The sequence below is a fragment of the Agelaius tricolor genome, unplaced genomic scaffold (assembly GCF_023055355.1).
Source record: "Agelaius tricolor isolate 1412-34295 unplaced genomic scaffold, bAgeTri1.0.p SCAF_16, whole genome shotgun sequence".
NCBI classification, from domain to species: domain Eukaryota; kingdom Metazoa; phylum Chordata; class Aves; order Passeriformes; family Icteridae; genus Agelaius; species Agelaius tricolor.
This window is the reverse complement of record NW_027269276.1, coordinates 1371488-1393518: the sequence shown is the minus strand read 5'-3', so window position 1 is coordinate 1393518 and position 22031 is coordinate 1371488. Positions and strand designations below refer to the sequence as shown.

At 43.4% G+C, this 22031-nt stretch overlaps 1 protein-coding gene across 1 annotated transcript in view; it reads left to right on the top strand.

Moving 5' to 3' along the window:
* MAP2K5 (mitogen-activated protein kinase kinase 5) overlaps positions 1-22031 on the top strand; it is a 119077-nt gene that overhangs the window by 57756 nt on the left and 39290 nt on the right. Inside the window, exons 14-17 of the mRNA XM_071441140.1 lie at positions 1707-1780; positions 2682-2732; positions 6218-6289; positions 16643-16672. Coding sequence (XP_071297241.1) covers positions 1707-1780; positions 2682-2732; positions 6218-6289; positions 16643-16672 — 227 coding nt within the window. The remainder of the gene's footprint in view (positions 1-1706; positions 1781-2681; positions 2733-6217; positions 6290-16642; positions 16673-22031) is intronic.

Sequence of the window (22031 nt, the reverse complement as noted above, 5' to 3'; positions counted from 1 at the left end):
GGGCAGCTTGGGTTGGCTCCTGCAGTGTTTGTGTGACTGCCCCTCGCTCTGCAGGGTCCCCAGCCTCCCCTCCCCATCCTTGAGGGGCCAATTTCCCAGTGCTTTCTTCCTTTTAGGATTTTCTCATGTTTTCAGCTTTGTCTGTGGGGGGATTTCGGGATCCTTTTTGTTACAGCTGGAAGCAGAACTGGTCAGAATCAGTTTTCCCCTAGAAGTTGGGAGCAGCTGGACATCCTGGGATAGACACCAGCATTCCCTGTGTGCTCCTGGTGCTGGGCTCCTTCCACCCCCAGCCAAGCCCAGCTCCATCTTTTTGGGAAGAAGGTGAAACAGGATTGTTCTGCACCTTGTTCAGGATTCAGGAGAGAGCCTCTGGTGTGCTCAGCATGTCTGCTTGGATTTAGCAAAGTCACTCAGCTCCAGAGGAGGCAAAACTCCATCAAAAGTGCAGCACGTGGGTGGAATTCCTAAAGATGGAGATCAGCAAACACAAACTGAGCCTCTGCATGCCCAGGACTGGGGTTTTTGGGGGGAAAATTGCAGGATTTGCAGGAATTACAGTGCCAGCAGCGTTGATACCTCACTTCCAAAGTACTGATCCACCTGGGGTCTGTAGGAACTATTGGGTGCTCCCATTTTTAATCTGGATTTTTAGCTCAAAGAGAGGCGAGCTTTAATCAGCTTCTTAATTGAGGTTCTGCGTTTCTACATCGCAGAGACAAATTAAGGCAGCTCCTGTGGTACCAGCAAACAGCTGCTAAAGCAAGGCAAACCTAATGATAAACAAAATTAGGTTCTTTTCTACTTGGGTTTCATCCATCTGCCCCCAACCAGTGCTCACTTTGAGGGGAGGCACTGATTCAAGCTGCTGCCTTTAATCCATTTTGACAGAAGAAGGCAGTGATTAGGCAGAGCCAGGCTCTCATCTTCCCATGTTTGAGCCAGGCTGTAACGTGCACGTTCTGCTCCCCCACTGGCATCCCTGGAACTGCAAAGATGCTCAGTGTTTCCTGCACTAGAGCCAGGCTGGCTGTTGAGTTTGTTCCCAGTTGATTTTATTTTGCAGCATCAAAGTGCATCAGCTTCCCGTGGCAGCAGGAGCAGTCAGCATCAGGATATTTGCACTGGTACTCTGGTTTTGGAATGGACATTGATGGTTTATTTATGGAATTCCATCCTGTTTTTTCAGGCTGATTTTGCAGTTTGGTAAAATCCCTGTGAGTTCAGGATTAATCCCTGTCCAAATGCAGTAATTCCATCTATCCCTATGTAATTCCACCCTTTTTTCAGGCTGATTTTCCAGTTTGTCAAAATCCCTGTGAGTTGTTTTCCTATCCATCAGTGCACTTGGTTCCAGATTGGTGTCACCTGCAGGTTTAATAATGTGGATTTTTAGTATTGTATGAAGTCATCTGTGTAAATACCATCTCATATCTGTGTGGAGATACGATGTATTTTCTATATTTTTTTAATATATGGAATTTTATCTGTGCTGCTGACTTACAAACCACTGCATTTGAAATAGATGTTTGTAATATTTTCTATCAAAAGCCACTATGCCGGTGCTCCCTGGATATTTGGGGCTGTCCTGTGCAAGGCCAGGAGCTGGATTTGGATGTGGCTCCCTTCCAATGGAAGATATTCTGTATAAATGCTGTGTTTATGATCCAGGAGAATGTGGATAATGCAGATTTTCCCCCAAACAGATGTGAAGCCCTCCAACATGCTGGTGAACACCCGGGGCCAGGTGAAGCTCTGTGACTTTGGGGTCAGCACCCAGGTAAATCCCCCCCTTTGCATCTCCCCCCATTCCCCTCCTGGTGTCCAAATCACCTGGCAGCCCCACAGCAATCCCCTCTCTGCTGGGACAGCCCTTTTCATTTTTAATCTCTGGGCGACTTTTCCTCCATCTGAATATGATTGTTCATTGTTTAATGACAGTAAAAACTGCTGATATTGTAATTACTACTTACGAATAGCAAACTTCATTGAAATGCAGCTTTGATCTGGGAGCCTTTTGCCCAGACAAAAGGGAGGGCAGAGCAAGAGACGTGTCTGGGGAGCCCAACTGGCCCACAATAAAAATTAATATTGGGAGCAACAATAGTGGTGGGCTTTGACAATGTGCAGCACAAATTTTAATTAATTTCCATTTTGGGCCTCCCTGGAGGACTTCTCTGCTAGTGACCCATGAGCTCGCTGTGCTGTTGATTTGAATTTCAGCACCTTTTCCTCTCAGCCAAACACGAGGCCCAAAGAGAAGGTCAGCCTTGTATTATGGGCTGGCAGGCTCTGTTGTCCCTCCAGTGTTTAAGGGATGAATTGGGGCTTTATTCACATCTGACTGAAAAATGAGTGTGCTCAATCCTGCTTCCTCCTAATTCACTTTTTATATCAGACTGGTTTGGGGTACTAAAACGAGCAGTATCCTGTTTAACACAATTGTTTAAGGTTATCTGCCATAAACTGTAATGCAGTGCTTGCTTAAATTGGAATCCTCATTCCCCAACCCAGGCGAGATTTAATCATTTTTAACGCCTTGGCGGATAAATCCCTTCCCTTTTTTACATAATTTTTAGTTGATTTATAGGGATGATGATTGTAGGTTAAATGAGGAATAATTGCCCATTTTATTTCCACATTATCTTTATATTGTTCTAACAGCCTGTTTTGTCTGATAGCTGGTGAATTCCATAGCCAAGACGTATGTTGGAACAAATGCTTACATGGCGGTAAGTGGAGTGATGCAGGAATAACATTTCTGTGGAATTATTTGTCCTCACTCTTGTTCTCTTCAGTGCAGGAGAGATCCTAAATCAATCCTCACATCTCCATCTCTTCCCATCCCCTGGCTCCATTCCGTGGGACAACTCTACTTCTTCTTGATGAGAGGGAGGAGGAATAGTGCAAAAGTGGCTTTTTAAAATGTATTTTCTGTTGGTTGTGCTCCTTGTGACAACTGGGAACAAAGAGAAGCCAGTTGGACATTGAGAAAAAAAACAGCTTTTCACTCACAGCTTGTGGCTCTCTGCAGATCACTGACAGCCCCAAACCATCCAGGTTTTGGGAATGCTGGAATTTAGGGAAGGATTGTGCAGAGGTTGGTGGGCATTCCTAAAACACCCCATGGAAATTTGAACCTAAAAACATTGGGATTAATAACATCAGGGCATTAAAATGCAAGTTTTTTAGCTCAAGAAAGTCATCAGTACTTCCACTTCTCTGTACAAATTTTGGTCAGTCTTTGTTAACACAAGACCACTTTTGTCCTGTTCCTGTACATTAAAGTCCCTAAATTCCCCCCTTTTTTTTTTAGATTTTTTTAGCACATTGCTAAGGATGCATCATTTGGAGCAGGATTGGGGTTCAGAGCTGCCAAGTGCCAGCCTGAGCAAATCAGAGTGGATTTTCTGCACAAATTGTTTTGCAGAAAATTTCTCAGTACAAATCAGAGTGGATTTTCCATCAGATCCATTGGATCCTTTTCAGTTCCCCATTGCAGATGTGAAAACTCCACAGCCTCAGTTTTTAAAGCACTTTCTGAACTCTTATTTTGGCCAATAAAATCCTTTGAGCAAACTGCTCCTGATATTGCTGAGAAAAGAAGTGCTCTGCTGGTTTAAAATAAAAATATAAACAGCACAAAGTGGTTGGTGCTCGTGTTTTTCAAACCTCAGGGAAGGGGAGGGAGAAATCCATGACCTTTAATCGCTTTCAGGTATTTTTTTCTGATTTTCTTGTCAGGGTTCCCATTTATTTGCTAAGTGCTTTTCCACTTGAGCTCATTGTGTGGCTTCTGAAAGGCTCAAGTCACCATCCTAGAAAGACTTGGGCTGTCCTGTGTCATCAGAACACTCAGAAACAGCAGAAAATAAATACTTCAGAATAGCAGAAAAATGGGGGTTTTTAAGTAAAAAATAGAGATAAAAAAAGAGCTGGAACACAGAGATCCAGACAAAGAAACAGCTTCAAATTAATCAACTTTTCCAGCTCAGCTGTTGCTTCAAACTGGTCTTAAGCAGGGCTGAGAATTAAATTGTATTATGCTTTTAGTGCCCAAACCAAGATTACAGCTCTCTTTCCCAGGTGTGCATTAAATAAATTGCTTTTTTTGCCTTTCTGGATGGATGTGATGCCTCCATCTCTTGATTGTGAAACAGAAGTTTAAGCTCAAAATGTGCTCGATCTGATTTTCTGTGTTAACATCACTTTGCTTCTTGATTGAGTCATTTGTTTGTCATCAAATTTCCAGGCAAGCCCTCAAAAAAATAATGAAGGTCATAAGCTTTGCTTCACCCACTTGGCAGACTGGCAGTGGATTTGAAACTCTTGAAAAAATTGAGGTTTTCTTTGTAAAAAAGAAAAGGCTTTTTGATTTTCTGGGGGTTTTTTTGAAAACAAAAAAGGCTTTTTGATTTAGAAATTAAAATTTCCAACCAAAACACATTTTCTTAAAATAATTTCATCAGCATTTTATATAGAAAAAAATTGGATTAAAAAAGAATCAGTTCTAGAAATTTTAAAGAGAAGATACCTTGGGTTATGTATTTAGAGTGATCCATGTGTTGCAACCTTGATGCATCTGTTATTCCTATTTTCCTCTTCTTTTCTGTACTTTTAAATCCATCTTTTGTTTAAAAAGCTGATTTCTTGGCCCTTATCTTTTGTGAACCCACAGTTCCTCACTGGCACTTGCTGTTTAGAGCTTGAACTTTAAGAATAAACAATTTAATATTGCAAATTATGAATTATAAATCTCATTTGGTGGCTTGGGAAGGGTATAAAACAATGGGGTGGACGTTGGCACCTTGCTTGGGCCAGGTTAGCACATCCCATATCACATTATAAAATTACTCTTGGCTGCACATCTGCACCTTTGTGAGGATATTTGTTAGTATAAAAATATGTCTCTATAAAAATTTATCAGCTTAAAAAAAAATCACAGGATGCTGTTGCAAACATTTCTAAATGTGCTGACCCAGGTTAATTATACTCAATGAATTTAAAAACAATAAAATAAGATTTCGGGGTCACTCACAAGTGAGATTTGGTCAGTTTGGTGAAATTGTGGGGATTTTTTGGGGGGGATTTTGGAAGGTTGTTTTCAGCAGGAGTATGGGCAGCAGTGTGGTTTTTATTTAACATTCACGCTGCGATAAAAGCTCCTGACCTGGGAGTAGCAGCGCAGGGTAAACATCCAAAAACACATTGGAGTGGCACTAATTTGGGAGTTTGTTTTCTAACAAAGGTCTCTGGATTATTAAAGAGTGAAAATCCTTTGTAGGTGGCTGGCCCAGACAGGTGCATTAACAGCACAGTGGGGAGAGGAGTCTCAGGGAGCCTTTTATTGTTGCATTTCATGCTGTACTTGACCTTGGAAATGCTTAAATTGTAGCTTTCAAGTAAAAACCAGCAGATATTTTTTACAGCACTCCATTTCATGAAGCATTAAACCTGCTATTAATAGTTTGGAGCAGGGGCTTTTTTTCTTCTTTTTTTTTTTTTCCCTGCAGGTCAAAAAGCCCAAAATTAAGTATATAAAATGAAGTTGCCACCATGTGGTGATTCTTTTGGCTTCAGTAATTTGGCTTTTTAACTGTGGTTATTCCTCAACCTCTTGACTCCACGCTGGGAATTTTTTCCTTGTTGTGGTGCCTGGATTTTGGGGAGGGAAGTGGAAAACTGGATTCTCTCAGCTTGACCTTGTGCTTTGCTCACGTGCACGGGCCCTTGCATTAAACAACCACAACACAAATCCAAGGCCAGCCTTGCAAGGACCCAGAATTTCCTGAAGATTTCCTGAATTTCCCTGGATTTGCTCCCTGCCAGGGAAGCTTTGGAGCATCTTGGTGGTTTTTTGGTGTCTCCACTTCCCACGGGGCAGCTCCAATCTCTGCTCTGGGGTCGGTGACAGAGCCTGGGGAAGGGCTGGAGCTGGGCCAGGGCAGCTTTAATTGGATTTTAGAAAAGTTTCCTCCCCCAGAGGGCGTTGGGGCACAGCCCAGGCTCCCCAGGGAATGGGGAGTGTTTGGCCAACGCTCCCAGGGTGGGATTTTGGGATACCTGTGCAGGGCCAGGAGCTGGAATTTGATCCCTCCCAACTCAGAACATTCCAGGATCCTGTGGTTTTTCCCGTGCCTTGCCCTGGAGCAGCTTTGGAGCAGGATCCCTGGGTGCCTGCAAGGCTCAAGAGCTGTTCCTCTGCTTTTCTCCACAGCCTGAGAGGATTTCAGGGGAGCAGTACGGGATTCACTCGGATGTGTGGAGCCTGGGCATTTCCTTCATGGAGGTACGCAGAGAGCTCTCACATGAACTCTTACATCAAAAATAGCATCACAATATTTCAATTTAACCTTGGTTTATTCTTTATTCTTCTTTATTCTTTATTTATTCCCTGTATATTCATGTGCTTTTACCTGTTGCTAATTTGGGCTGTATTTAGAATGGGTTTGTTCATTTGAGGTCTTAAATAAAACTCCATGCTGGGGTAGGAGGTAGGGCCTGGTGTGTTGAGCCTTTTTCCTCCCTTTTTTCCTCCCTTTTTTTTCCCTCCTTTTTCCCTCCTTTTTTTTTCCCTCCCTTTTTTTTCCCTCCTTTTTTTTCCTCCTTTTTTTTCCTCCCTTTTCCTCCTTTTTTTCCCTCCTTTTTCCTCCTTTTTTTTCCCTCCTTTTTCCTCCTTTTTCCTCCTTTCTTTATTCATTTCCCCTCTCTTTCCCCTCTCTTTCCCCTCTCTTTCCCCTCATTTTCAGGTGAAGCTGGGCATACCTTTAAGTGAAACTGTAACCAATATTTTTAGCACAAGGTGAAGTTGAGCAGTCTCAGTGCTGGCCCTCTGCATCTTGGCACATTTCACATTTTGCAGCCCCAAACTGAGCCATTTTTACATTCTCACACAACAAATTCCTTGCCAAACCCCTTTTAACCAAAGTGTAGACGGTGAGTGCTGGGTCAGTGCTTGCAGGTGGGGTGGGTCAGTGCCACTGGAGCCAGCCCTGGGTGGCAGGGTGACACAGTTTGATGTGTCCAGGGGAGCAATGGAGGGAGGGCCCTTCATTTGTTTCACTGCACGTTTGAATGGTTTGTGGTGCTGGAGAGCCCTCCCTCAGGACTTTGGGAGAGATACAGACCAATTTCATACACTCTGTAAATAACTCCAGCCAAAAAAGGGCTGAGGTTGTACTCCAGGGAGGTTTTGTGGTGGTGTGGGTGATAAAAAGAGTGGTGTAAACACAGGACTCGATAAATAAAGCGTTTCCCAGTCCCTTTGCTGATTTAAAAGCTGTGCCCCAGCAGCTCAGTGATCACCACAAGATATTTGGAGTTTATTTTAGGGTTGTTAGTGGCTAACTTGGCTGCTCATCAATTCCACGTGCAGGCTGAATTTTATTGGTAAAACTCCTTTTGTTTGCATTCCCTCCTCTGGTTTCACACCTTGCCAGCTCTCCTCTCCCTCCCTTCCCAGGGGTTTCTCCTGAGCCAGATGTGCAGGATCCAGTTTGGGTCTGGGTGCTTTGTTAATTGGTTTGTCAGCTGCTCCTCCGAGATCTCTGCCACCAGCAGCAGCAGCTTGATTGAAGTGCTCTGAGTGATGTTAAATGATGAAAACAAGGACAGTGCCTTAGAAAAATGCCTCCAGAAAGGTGAAGAAGGTGCTCCAGGAGCCACACAAGGTCACTGTCATTAAAGTAACACCCTATTGACGTGGGGATTGGGAGTGGAGGCACTCTTGTTGCTGTTAAAAAGGGGAAGTTTTGCTGGTGTTTGCTGCAGGATTTAAAATCATCTGCACTCAGTGAAGCTGTGCTCCAGCCCCACACCTGGGTGTTAGCAGCACGTTGGTTTTAAAGAAATACCAGGTGGGATGGAGGCAGCAAGGGCTGTGCTGGCAGGTGAGGATGTAAAATTGTCAGTAAATCTTCTCATTTTCTCTAATGCTCTCCTGAGCCCTTAAAAGCTCTGGAATTTCTTTGCTGCAAAGCTGCGTGTGATGAGAAGTGGGAGTGTTATTTGGGAGGGTGAGGAAACTGCCCCAAAAAAGTTGGGAGGAGAGAGGGAAAAGTCTGGGATGGGAGTCCTGGCTAAGCTTTGAGAAATGGGGAGTGTTTGTGTTCCCTTTGAGGCAACAACAGGGGTCTGAGGGTGCTCAGTCATCCCCTCAGAAATAAAAAAATAATTTAAAAATTAAATTAAAATATAATGAAACTAGATATGCAGCTATATCATCATCATTATTATAGATTATTACTATAATCATTATCATTATTATAATCTTTTTTGTTACTTTGTTTTCTTTGAGTTTCTTTCTTCCTTCAGGATTTTTCTGAAGGGAATGGAATTTAATCCCTAACCCAGAAAAACTGTTCAGAAGTGTTCCACCACAAATAGTTTGTGTGTTTCCATGAGGTTTCCCCGTGTTTTATTTAAGTGCTCTTGGCTTGACAAAGCAAGTTCAATTTAAACCCGTGCCACTGCTGTCACTACACTGACCACTGTGTCAGCATTTTCATTTCTAAAAGCTGTTTTTCAGGGTTTATAACTCAGCCATAAAACACATCCAGGCTGGGCTGGGGCTGGCTGAGCCCTGGATCCCATTCCCTCTCTCCAAGAGCCATGTCCTGCACGGGAGGAGAAATTAAATTGCCCAATATTTCTTGTTACTCTCCAATATGACTCTGGTCCTAGCTGTAATCCACAGGTGAACTTTAAAGCATCCAAGGGAGGATAAAATCCATCTGCCTGGGGTTTAGTAGCAGCAGCAGGGCTGGCTGGATGGGTCTGGAGCAGCCTGGGATGGTGCAAGGTTCCCTGCCCTTGGGAAATGAACTTCAAGGTCCTTCCCAAGCTCCTGGGATTCTGTGATATTTATCATTTTATCTCCAGATAGAGTTGGTGTTACATTTAAATTCAGGAAGTGAAAGCAATTTGCTAATGCCCAAAACCAAGTAAATTTTGCAGGTAGAAGCTCCTGGGCTTGGCTTTTTGCTCCTCCTTCTGTATCACTTCCTGTCTCTGCTTCCCACTGCCCTCTGTGTTCTAGGTCTCCTTAGAAAATTAGAGAGAAAATTCTCTGTTGTCTCCCCCAGAGAAAAGGAATTTGTTTTAATAATAGCTCTTACATATTAATTCTTTGATATTAGTTCTTAAAACTCCCAGACTGAGGGTTTTAAGTGTTTGGTGACCAGAGTTCTCAGTAGCTGTGTATTTGCAGGAGCTTTCAAGGGTTCTTAGCAATCTCTCAAGAAGCCATCGGGCGTTTTCAGTGGTTGTGTGCATTCCCAGACACAGGAAAATCAGGAATAATCCAACAAATGTGCCTTCCTTGGTACTTGAGGCGCAGCTGAGCACTGCCAGAGTGCTGAGCTCAGACCCTTCATCCCACTCGGGCTGGGGGCACAGAGGGAGCTGCAGAAGAGCTCACTCAGCCCACGGAGAGGAGGAGGAAGGGGCGGGAAGAGGATGCTCCAAGGAAAGCAGCTGTGCTTGGAGATGGTTCTCTAAAAGCTCTTCAGTGTTGAGGAGGTTTGGCTGCATAAAACTGGAGTCAAGACTCTGTCAAGGAGGGGAGGTTTCAGATCTCCTCCTGAGCAGCCTGAGATGTGGGATCAGTTACATCTCAGCAGCTTGGCAGTGAGAGTGGCTCCAGGTCAGGACTGTGAGCCTGCCTGAGGGAGGCTCTGCAGGGTTTCCCTGCTCTGGGGGTGCTCTCTGATCAGGTCACCCCTCACCTGAGCCAGGCTGCAGCTGTGGTGCTCAGGGACAGGGCCTGGTGGTGGCAATAGCTGCACTTGATGCCCTTCAAGGTCTTCTCCAGCTTAAAGGATTCTGTGATTGGAGGTGGTGAAGGAAGAATCTGAACCCCAAATCTTGGTGGTACAGCCTAATTTTTGTAGTGGTCTGGAAGAAACAGCCTCGAGGTGGGGAAAGGTTAACACCTTCCCTTTAGGATGAAGGAAAACAAGGATGTAAAAAGAGCTTTTTGTTGTTGATGTTGTTGCAAGGAGCCTCACCTGGTTGCTGTCAGGTTTTAGGGACCCTGGTGCTGTGATGTTGGGGACTTGGTGACAACTCCTCCTGCTCAGCCAGGCACAAGGAGCTGTCACGTGCCCAGCCCTCTCAGCACCCGAATCCTCCTTATTGAGGAATATTTATGGAGTCTCCGCCATTCCACGTGGAACGATGCACTTCACAAACTCCTTCTCGGGCAAAAAAGCTGCCCTGTATTTTGATTCTTTCACTCCCTGGAGCTGTTTGGGGTGATTTCTCCAAGCAGGGCCCGTTCCCTGTGACTCCTCTCCCACCTCCATCACGCACCGGGGTGGGGACAGACCATGTCCAGCCTGCTGCTGGTGGGACTGGGAGTGGAGGGAGCAGTGCCTGAGGGTTGGGCCATGAATTAATAATTGCTGTGTGCTGGGGGAGGCCCCTCACACGAGCTGCAGCCGGGGAAGTTGCCTGGCAGAGCGCTATCAATCACTCAGTGACCAGAACTTCCAGTAATTAGTGTATTTTATGGGCCTGTGCTTCAGTGACTCGGAAGCACATATGCTCCACTCCCAGCTAAACTTAGCCAGAGTAATATTCCAGGATGATTTATCCGCCTGCTGCTCTGGGATGTAACCCTATATTAGGTGAAGATTGTGAACTAAGCTGCAATAAAGTGGAAGTTTAGGTACAGTTTGCACGGGTTGAGACCTCGATGGATCATTGTTGCTCAGCAATTGCTCCTAGGCCGCTGTGGGCAGGGAAATAAATAATCCAGTTCTCCACCCAGGCTGAGGGGTGAGGGGACAATTAAGGCATGGCATCAGCTCTGGGTGTTTGGAATTTGGGTTTTATATGTGAGGTTATTTAATGTATAGAATGGAATATGTATGTTTTTATGTGTAAGTGAGGCCCTGGCTCAGAAGCTGTGGCTGCCCCTGGATGCCTGGAATGTCCCAGGCCAGGTTGGACAGGGCTTGGACAGCCTGGGATGGTGGAAGATGTCCCTGCCCATGGTAGGATGGACTTAGAGGATCTTTAGAAGGTCCCTTCCCACCAAACCGTTCCAGGATTCTATCACTCTATGTATTGTTTCCTGTTCTTACTCTGTAGTTGCTTCTACTTTTGAAGAGTCAAAAAATGAGGCCTTTTCCCATGATTTAATGGCCTGTCCTGGCAGATGAGCCCTTGCTCCAGCAGAGCTGGAGGAGAGCAGAAGCTGAGCTGCGTTTCCACCAGCACAGCCACATTTAACCCATTTGTCCCTTTTTGTACTGAATTTAAACCCAGCAGACAGCCAAGCAGGAAGCCTCTCTGCTCGAGCAGGGAATCAAATTAACCCTCCTGGAGCACTTGTGGAGATTTTGCTCCTGACAATTTCCCTGGAAAGCCCTGGCCCACCTTTGTCCCTTCGGAGAAGGCGCTGCCATTCCCGGTGTCACCTTTGAAGATGCAGCAGTAAAAGGCTGCTAATATCCAGGATTTGTGGCCAGGCAGAAATGTGCAATTTAACCCTGATTGTCTGCAGCCTTGAACTGGCAGTGCATTTGCTGTAGTTCATATTTAAAAGAAATCAAAGTGAAACTAATTATCTTTAATTAAGGCGAATTAAGCTTTGATTTTTAATTTTTTTTTTTTTTTTTTTTTTTACTCCGAGACGGAGCTGGAACTCATCTGCTCAAGCCAAGGAATGTCCCAAAGGTTATTAGGGCATTTTTCTGGTGGTGGTAATAACCTTCCCCCCTCCCAGCCCTGGCCACCAACAACAAATCTGTCACTTCATCCGTCTGCGCCGCCGCTCCTGCCCCTCCGCAGGGGTCGCAGATTCCACAAGTTATCAGCTAATGGCCTTATACATTAAAAATTGAAGCTTTCCTCACTCCCAGGCCTTGCAAGGCTTTGTTCTTAAGCCCCAGACACTTTGGAGTGCAGCTGCAAACTATAGGCAGAAGATTAAATTAATTTGTAACTCTTTTTTTTTTTCTCTCTCTCTTTTTTTTTTTTTTTTTTTTTTTTTTTTGTCGGGGCCCTGCATTACTAAATCCTGCACATTTAATTGAAACCCTACTTCAAGATGCTTTGTGTTTCTGTTCCTCTTTGTTGTCAGTTTAACCTCAGAAGCACTTTAACTCTGCTAAATTGCTGTTATATCCTCTTGGATTTTTTTTTTTTTTTTAAAAACCCTCTGCAATAAGAGGACAGCAGAATTGATATTAGGAGGAGAAGAAAAATCTTGGAGTAGTTTTTTGAGGTATTTAATATTTATTAGGGTCCGTACCCTGCAGAGTTTCAGGTGATTTGAAGCCCATCTATCTAGGAATGTATAAATTGGTCTTGGAATGGAATTTCACCTGGGGAATTTGGTGTTATCCAGTAGTTAAGTCTGCTTTTGAAAGTTTGAGCGCGGCGGAGTGGCGGCTGCTTTTTCCAGAAAATGAGGGTTTAACTGCAGTGCACAATCTAAATGCAAAATCCTGGGATGGAAATTTAATTGTGTAAAATGTGCACGAGGTAATTAAGAACAAATTTTAGAACATTTCAGACTATAAAGTCCTCCTTCAGCTCCATCACTGGCGATATTGCCAGCGCTTATTTTCAATTTGCAGTTATGCTGAGAAACATGGAATGTGCCTAAATTAAGAATAAAAGCATCCCCTGCTCTCCAGTGTAACTGTAAATTAAAAAACAACTTGCACAACATCGACAATAATCTAAGTGGGAAACTTTATTGCCTGAGTGTCCTAAAAATGTTTTGAACTTCCTTCCCTCAGCCACTTTCCAAGCAGGATCCAGACAGAGCTGCTGCTGTAATTTTATTCACAATGTGCAGCAGGCAAGGAAGAAGTGAGCTGGAGGAAGTGATGTGTAAGGGGGGGATTTCTGATTTCCCTTTTCAGTTCTACAATGGCAAATTGCATTATTTCAACAAGTGATTTGAATCTTGGGTTCGTTTATACCTTAAGAGTATTCAAGAGCAGGTTTTAGTTGCTTTCTAGCCCTGCTTCTGGTGCTCAGTCCAGAGGTTCTTCCTGAATCAACACTTAATCATTTGAAATTTTGATTTTTTTTTTAATTAAAAATTTTTGATAGTTTGGTAAAAGTCAGTACACACACGCCCACTGCACCTCTGTTATTCCATAATCTGGGGTTATTTCTCACTTTATCCAGTGCTGGTTTGAAATCTGCTGGTGCATCCCACCCACTCATCCCCTGGCCAAGCCTTGGGGGAGGCTCTTTCTCAGGACACAACCTCCCTGAGCTGCTTTAATTGCTCTCCTGAGCCACCTCTGTGTTTGAAAAAGTAACTGTTCTAAAAACGCACACCCACACCCCAAAAAACTCCTCCATGGAGCTGCTCCGGGGTGAAATGGGGTGAGAAAGTGGTTTCCTGGCATAATTGTTGGTGATTGACCCCCCTCTTGTTTCTGTTTCCACGCCATTCTGCCACTGCAGGTCACTGGGCTTTTGAAAATGAAGGTTTTTACAGTTCTTGTGTTGGAAAAGAGCTCAAGATCATCAAATCCAACCATTGGGAAGGGATCCGTGGGGAAATGGAAAATCCCTGAATTTCAGGCATTCCCTTCCCTCCTCAATATCCAGACATAAAACACTGATCAGTTCCCAAACGCACCTAATTTAAATTGGAATATTGTATTTTTGTTAAAGTACCCTAAAAGAGTTGCAGGTTCTGGAGTTTCATCCTTTAAATGCAGAGAAGTTTTGGACAGCGTGTTAATTTGGTGGGTTTTGGTTTTTCCATCCTGCACTGGGCTTGTTCCTTGTGTTGCTGTGACTTCTTGAGACAAATGATAGTTTGAAAATCCTTGTGGTGAATCTCTCATCTGTTTGTTGTTTGGTTTGTTGTTTTTTTTTTTAATCTTACTTTAACTGTGACACTTTTTATAAATCTATATCTGCACCCAGAGGTCACTGGTTGGCTGAACTTAAACCGTTTTACTTAGTAAATTTAATTAAGAAAATACAGTGCAACTCATAAGCAAATGAGTTTTTCCTAGTTTTAAACCAAACCACCCTCTCGAGTGCTGATTGCCTCGCTCGACCCCTGGTGATACAGAAACAGGCAAAATTAAAAAGGACATTAAAGCTTCATTAAATCTGAAACACATTTAGTACAGTGACATATCTGCAGGCTATTTCGGGGAAGATTACAGACTCTTTGCTAAGTTTCTTAATTTATAATACCTTGACAATGTTGCAGGGAGGAAATCTGAGCAGATGGATGCAGTGGTGGTGCAGGGGATGCAGAAGTGGTGCAGGAGCTGGCCCTGTGTGTTTCAGCTCTCAGCTTCACTGAGAAATGTTTCTTTTTAACACCCTCCAAAGAACTTGTTGCTGATGCATTTTGGGGTCCTTCAGTGCTCCTTTATTCACTCTGTGTTTATGTCTGGTTCTTTTCCCCATTTTTTCTGCTGCCTTGGAGCCCCTGCTGAGCCTGGGGTGGTCAGTGGGAATGGAAATGCTTTGTTTGGAGTCATCTTTGAGGCAGGGATTGTTTTTCTTAAATAACATCTGCAGAAAGGTGCTCTGTGCACAGAACCATCATTATCTGCTTGTTCTGTCTGGAGTGTTTCACTGTTCTTCATTGAAAAATCAGAACTTACTCTGCTTCCATTCATGGAAAACTGTTGGACATTGATGGGTTTATTTCTAGACTGTCCCAACAGCACAGCTCTTCAGGATCTCAGATTTCTGCTTGGGGCAGGAGTATGGGGCTCCCAAAAGAGGAGAAGGTGGTAAAGGATGGGTTTTAGTAGCCCCACAACAGAAAATGAAGGGTCTTTGTTGAACTCTGTACCAGCATTTTTCAGGGCCTACCATGAGAGTGACCCAAGTGACTTTGCTGAGATGGGAATGATCAGGGAATTCCAAAATGCTTTGGGGTGAAAGGGACCTTCAAGATCATCTGGGCAGGGACACCTCCCACTGTCCCAGGCTGCTCCAAGCCCTGTCCAACCTGACCTTGGACATTCCAGGGATCCAGGGACAGCCCCAGCTGCTCTGGGCAGCTGTGCCAGGGCCTGCCCACCCTCACAGCCAGGAATCCCTTCCCAATATCCCATCTAAATCTCCACTTTCCCACTCTGAAGCCATTCCCTGTGTCCTGTCCCTGCCTCCCTTGTCCCCAGTCCCTCTCCAGCTCTCCTGGAGCCCCTTCAGGCCATGCAAGTGCCTGGAGGATTCCCTGGATCCTTCCCTTCTCCAGGGGAACATTCCCAGCTCTCCCAGCCTGGCTCCGGCCCTGCAGCAGCTCCGGGGCCTCCCCTGGACAAGAGTTTTGAAGTCTCAATATTGTGAAAGCTTCATTTAGCAGTACCCCCCAAGAAATTGTTTCATCTGTCTCACCCAGAGGCTCTGGGCTCCTCTCTGGGTTGGTGATGTCTCCCCCCAACAGGAATTTGCTGTTTTTGCTGAGGCTCCCAGGCCAAAGGCTGAGCTCTCCTGGGGCTGGAGAGTGGAAGAACCTGCCTAGTACAAAGAATTTCTCTTGGAATGTTTGTTAGTTATGGCCAGTAGAATATTTTTAGACAACATCCATAAAAATGTTGATTTTGGGACTACTCTGTAATGCCTGAATTAACTTATAAAGCAGCAGGGGCAGCAAATGAAGTTGATATCCAGGAAAAGTGGATCTGGAGGAAGGATGAGGTTCCTCCTGGGGTGCTGTGGTCTCTCCCCACATCCCACTCAGGTTTGTCACCAACAGGGACACCAAGCTCAGCTCTGTAACCCAGATTTTACCCTGAGCCAGTTAAGGGAGGACTTTGGGAGTAGAGAGCTGCCTGCTCATCACAGATAATTATCAGCAAAGGGCAGCGCCTTGGCCTCCCTGCTGAGGCTGAACTGGTTTCGTTTCCACTCCTGGGGAGCCTGGGCATCCTTGTGAGGGAGACACAAGGGCTGGAGAAACCCAGAAATGCTGGGGAAAATGAGGGGTGAGGGTTGTGAGGGACCCATTCTAAATACAGCTCTTTGTGTCTGCAGAATCCCTTTTTTGCCATTTTCTCTGTTTCTGCCATTATGAGAACTTTTCTCTCTTGAAGGAAATGTGCCTGAATTTGGGCATCAAAGGCTGGCACTGAGGGAAATCCCCAGAAAAATGAGGGGTGATGGTTGTGAGGGACCCATTCTGAATACAGCTCTTTGTGCCTGCAGAATCCCTTTTTTGCCATTTCCATTTCTGCCATCGTGAGAGTTCAGACTTTTCTCTCCTGAAGGAAATGTGCCTGAATTTGGCACCAAAGGGTGGCACTGAGGGAAATAAAAGGGCTGGAGAAACCCAGAAATCCTGAGGGGTGATGCTTGTGAGGGACCCATTCTGAATACAGCTCTTTGTGCCTGCAGAATCCCTTTTTTGCCATTTCCATTTCTACCATTGTGAGAGTTGAGAATTTTTCTCTCCAGAAGGAAATGTGCCCAAATTTGGGCATCAAAGGGTGGCACTGAGGGAAATCCCCAGAAAAACGAGGGGTGATGGTTGTGAAGGGCCCATTCTAAATACAGCTCTTTGTGCCTGCTGAATCCCTTTTTTGCCATTTCTCCAATTCCTACCATCGTGAGAGTTGAGTACTTTTCTCACTTGAAGGAAATGTGCCCTCCATGCAAATCTCTATAACTAGACAAATATTATTTCCTTTCCCAGCTTGCTCTTGGGAGGTTTCCATATCCTCAGGTAAGATTGTTCATTACTGCTGTTTGCCACTGTGACATTCATTCCTATGTATGAAGGTGCAGAGAGCAATTGTGAACATTTGAGCCACATACAAATAAATCTGTCCTGTTAAATTGAAAAGTGGGAGCTGGAAGGAGTCATTTAGAAGTCTCTATTGATTTTTTTTTTTCTTTTGCCCCCCTCTTTTTCTCTTCTCCAAACTCTGTTTCCTTTCCCTGGAGACAATGAAAATTATGATGATGGTAATCTTGTTAATTTTGTTGGGAGATTAAAAAATAATCCAGTCTTTACAACATTTTTTTTTTTTGAAGCAGGAAGGTGCATCTGCTCCTTTCCTTATAATTTAATTTTTGATTCCAATTTTGAATAATGGTATGATGGTGTAAAATCTCCTCAAAAATCGAATGTGAATGGAATACTTAAGGGAGCTTCAAAGTCTTCCTTTGAAGAGGACCTAATATTAGTATTTGATGTAAATACTGGTATTTTCTAAGTTTCCACCTGGAGCTGCTGGGACAACTCTTTCCATCTCTGGTGGCAGTGGTTGGGTGGATGCTGAGCTCTGCATCACCACGGAATATTTCACTTTCCACATTTAAAAACCCCACGAAGCCCTGAACAAAACAAATCCAGAACTGGCTTTGGCGATTACTTGAAATTCTCATCTCGAGATGGATGTTAGAATTCACAGGAACAAACTGTTCAGCAGTTCCTCCAATTATTCTTTCCGGGGAGAGGGGGGAAAAAAGTGAAGTGTCCAGGGACAAAAATGAATTATTTGAATGTGGTTCTTTATGTTTTCATATGTTTTATGAAGACTGTTCTCTGCATCTTGGTCTCTACAGCTCGCAGTGCCTGGAGGCATGTCTGATTTAAAGGTGGTGTTGGTCTGTGCTCTTTAAGCATCTATTAACTTGCTATTATTATGCAAATAACTGTTGTAATACACATACTAATTTATGCATGGTTAGATTATGCAGATGCCTCACAAACATGGTTATTGAATAATAGGCTGGGACTCATTCCCTCTCCCATTTTTAGAAGCTGTTTTAAGCAAATTCTCCTGACACTTTTACAGACTTGGGAAGGTTTTGCCTGGGTGGAAATACTCTGATTTTTCACTTTTTTTTTTTTGTTTCTTCTGCAAAATGTTCACTGGCACCATTTAGAGAATAGACTTGGAATATTTCATCTGGATTTTAAATGTGTTTTTGGAGGGGAGGAGGATTGGAAAAGAAACTTGTGTTGAAGAGCCCTCCATGCATGGGGAGCTCTCCGAGGGTCTCCATGGTCGTGTTTAGGTGTTTTATGACCTAAAATCCAAAGTGGTGAGGGGACAATTCAAAATAAACCTGATTTGAGTGTCAGAGCATGGGGAAAGGAGGTTGGAACGGGCACATTCCATGTGGTTCCAGGCAAAAATGTCTCCCTGAACTGGGAGCAAACCATGATTGCCAAGTTTAAAGATGCTTTTTGCTGTTCTAATTAAAAAGCAGATCGGGTTTGTGAAAGAATATTTGGCAAGGCAGTAGTCCATGAAATTGTATATATTTTTTAATGCAAAACAGTCGAGGAGGTGAAACTTCTAAAATGTGGCTATTAAGCTTTTCAAGCAACTGCTTTTCAGGAGGGATTTTATGTGAATTTATGTATTTTAGGCATTTGCTGTGCAGGAGAACCCTTGGAAATCTTCTTTGGTTAGGGGGATAATTAATAGGGGGTTTTTAATCTCATTATTTTCCTAGGAAGGGCCTGATTCTGCTCATTCCTTGAGTAATTCCTCCTCACTTCAGTGGGGTTATTCAGGGAATGAAGTTAATCAGTGTGTGGTTCAATTTGTCCCTAAAAACCTCCAAGTTGCTTCCCTGTGAAAATGGAGAGTGTGGCCACGTGGGTGAGAACACCTGAAATTTCCTACAAATGGATGTTTGTCTCCAGCTGCAGCTGCAAAAAATGTCTTTTTTTTTTCTTTTTTCTTTATTTTTAAGACACAGACAAATGGTGTGTGTAAATTCAGTTTAAATGAAGAAGATTTATAGGGGGAAATCACTGCAGTGTGGAAATTCAGGACATCCTGCAATCTGCCAGTAAAGCTAAAGGATGATTATTTCATTTTCTGGCCTTTAGTAGAATATTTTCATGGCAGGACTTCCCACATCTTTATTTTATAAGTGTCTATTTTGCTGATTTATTGGTAATTATTTAATCTTGACAAGTCTTATCTTGAAAGCACTTAGAGCAGCTGTTGTGTCAGTAAAGTTCCTTACAGGTGTGTTTAGAGTTAATAAATAATTATTAACTCTAATTATATTTTTTGTCTCTATATAGAGAATAAAATCTTCATAATCTCAATATTGTCTCAATATACAGAATATAATCTTCATAATCAGCCTCTCACAGCAAAAGGGAGCAACCTGAGCAGGGAAATAACAAATAGTGATGCTCAGAACTGACTTTTCTGCTCTAAAAACTTTGCACAGGGAACTCTTAAGCCCTAAAATGGAGTAAATATCTGAATTTTTGGTGCGTTTCATTGTTTTGGTGTCGGTTTTCCTGTCGTGGTCAGGGAATGTGCTTTTGTAAAATATAAAAGTCCCTTTGGAAGTGGGAGGGAGTGATGCTTGTAGGATTTTCCATGGGTACAAAATTAAGTTTTTAAGAGCAAATTCATCCTGGATTTATTTGCACCACTCTGTTAATTTATAAGAATGGTGCTTGTGCTCACAAATACCCTCGAATCAAGTTATTTTCTACATAAACATTAAAAAAAGAAAGGAAACCCCTTTTCCAAGGGTGCTGGTCCATTACCCATCCAGCTTTTTAGCGAGGACACACAAGGAAAAGAAGTTTTAAATTTTCCTTTAAAAGTTTCACCTTAATTTACATTATTTTGAAACTGGAAGGAAAAACAGATACCCCAAAAGGCCACAGCACCTTGAATATTTAATTAAATTTAAGGTTGGACCCCCAAAGATCCGAACCAACCTCACAGAGAATCCCAGAGATAGAAATTCCACTAATAAAACCACAATGGGGGCAGTGACTTGTTTATTAGGAGAAAGGAAAGGAATTGCCCACTAAATATTCTCAGCTTGTAGTCAAACTTTGTAGAAAGCAGGGTGTGAAAGGAGGGCCCATCCATTGGGGAAATATTCCAAAGGAGCAGGCGGCGCTCAGCTCCCAGCATTCAGCAGCTGCAGGACCAGCACCGCTGCATTTAAGAGACTTTCACATTTAGAAAATACAATCCCAGCCTTCTCTTAAGAACTTAGATAAAAATGACCCGATTTTTTTTTTATTTTTTAAAGGAAAAACAGCACCAAAAATATTCCCATCCCTCATTCCACCCCCTCCCATCCCGTGCTTCCCCTTCCCATCCTGCTGCTCCCCCCCAAATCTGAGCAAATACTGCCCCTGGTATTGTAAAGCTTTGAATGTTTTCACACCCCATTAATTTATTACTTCTCTTGCCTCATCTTTAAAATTTTTTTCCCCTCTTTTTTATTTTTTTTTCCTCCTTTCCTTTTTTTTTTCCCCTTTTTTTTTTTTTTGTTAAATTCCGACTCCCCGCTGCTACAGCGATTTTCATCTTGTTGTTAATTTTCCCTGCTCCATATGGAGCTCCAGACATTTCACCTGGAGGCTGTACTAGATTTTGCTGTAGCGATCGCACTTCCGGAGGCCAAAACTGTCATTTAAGGTTCCCGGTGCATCTGTCTACGCCAGGCTTTTTTTTTTGCCTTTTTTTTTTTTCCTCTTTTTTTTTTTCTTTTCTTTTTTTTTTTTTTTCCTGGCACCAGGAGAGTGTGAATAACAAATTGGATGCACCTGAGATTCGGATGATTAGTGTGTTTTGTGGAGCTGGGGCGACTTGTAAGCAGATCGCTGTAGGGATGGGGAGGGCTAAAGAGCCACCCCTGGGTGAATCCCCCTTTTCCATGTGGGGGGAAAAAAATAATAATAATAATAAATAAATAAAATAAAAAAAAAAAAAATCGGGAGCATCCCGGCACCAAATATTTCATCCTGCCTTGTCATTGATTAGAAAAGAGCCTTTAATTTCATTTCACCCCATGTTGTGATTAATTTGCATTCTTTGTCAGAAGTTAATGGAGTTTTTTATGGTTTGCTCTGAAATCCTTGAAGACGTCGGAGTTGATCTGATGTTTATACAACCGCCAGCGGAATTTTTGCTGTTTGATTGATGGAGAGCTTGATGTTATTCCAAACGGCTTTTTAAGCTGTTTTTAAGAATTATTTGAATAAAATGCGAGCAAGATATTGTTATAACGGCAGAGATTATCTGTTAAAAATCTGTTTCAAATAAAGAACATGATAAGTAGGAAAAAGGAGATCAAAAAGACAGGAGGAGTGATGGACGCGGGAGATGATATTTGTTAAAATAGATCAGCCAGGGATTCAAATAACTTATTTCAAAATGCAGTGGGAGCAAGAGACCTTAATTTAAGGCTCTTTTTTATATACAGAGTTTATTTTTGCAGCAGGAGAAGTAACAGGAATAAATTAGGGAAGAATTTAGTCGTAGTTGGATTTTCCCCTTGATTTTTTTTTTTCTCCCTCTCAGCTTTTTCCCCTTCCTTTTCCCAGCACTGTGAGCACAAACTGGGAGAGACAAGGCTGTCAGAGCTGGTAGTCCAACAAAATGATGACATATCCCTGCTCTCAAGGAGGAGACATCCTTAAATCCCACAGCAAAGGAAGCAGAAGTGGATAATGGGGAATTTTACAGCCCAGGAAAGCGCTCGCTGTGGACCTGCCGTGGCTTTGCTTCCTGAGAAAACATCACAGGGAGGAAAAAAAAAACAAACCCCACAAACCAGTGGAAGCAAACAGCTTTTTGCTCCTCCTGGTAGGGAAAGGTTTGTGCTTTTCCCAGACCCCGGGGTTTGAAAAGCCTGGGAGGGACAATGCAGAACGTTCGGGGCTGGATGCTCAGCTGGGTCCTGCTGCTCCGGGGCTGGGGACAATGAGCCTGCCCCGGCCCTGGGACGCGGCTCCTTCCTCCTGCAGGACACCTTGCCCTTTCTGAAATTATCATCACCGGCATTTTCACTGTTATTCTTTCATTTCTGGTCCCAGAGCTCAGGGGTTTCACAGGATTTCGTTTTTCTCCCTGTGGTTTCTCTCCTCTCCTCAGCCGCGGTCTCTGCGAGTGAGATTTAATTCCAGCTCCGGAAGCTCCCGTGCAGCTTTGCCGTGGAAAATGTGGATTTATTTGCTGTATCTTAGTTTGCTAAATAATTGCCTGCCTTGAAATGAAGTTGCTGCTTTCTGATCCCTGCATTAGCACGGTCTAAGGTTCTTTTTGTTCTCTGCAATCCATACTATTGACCAAATT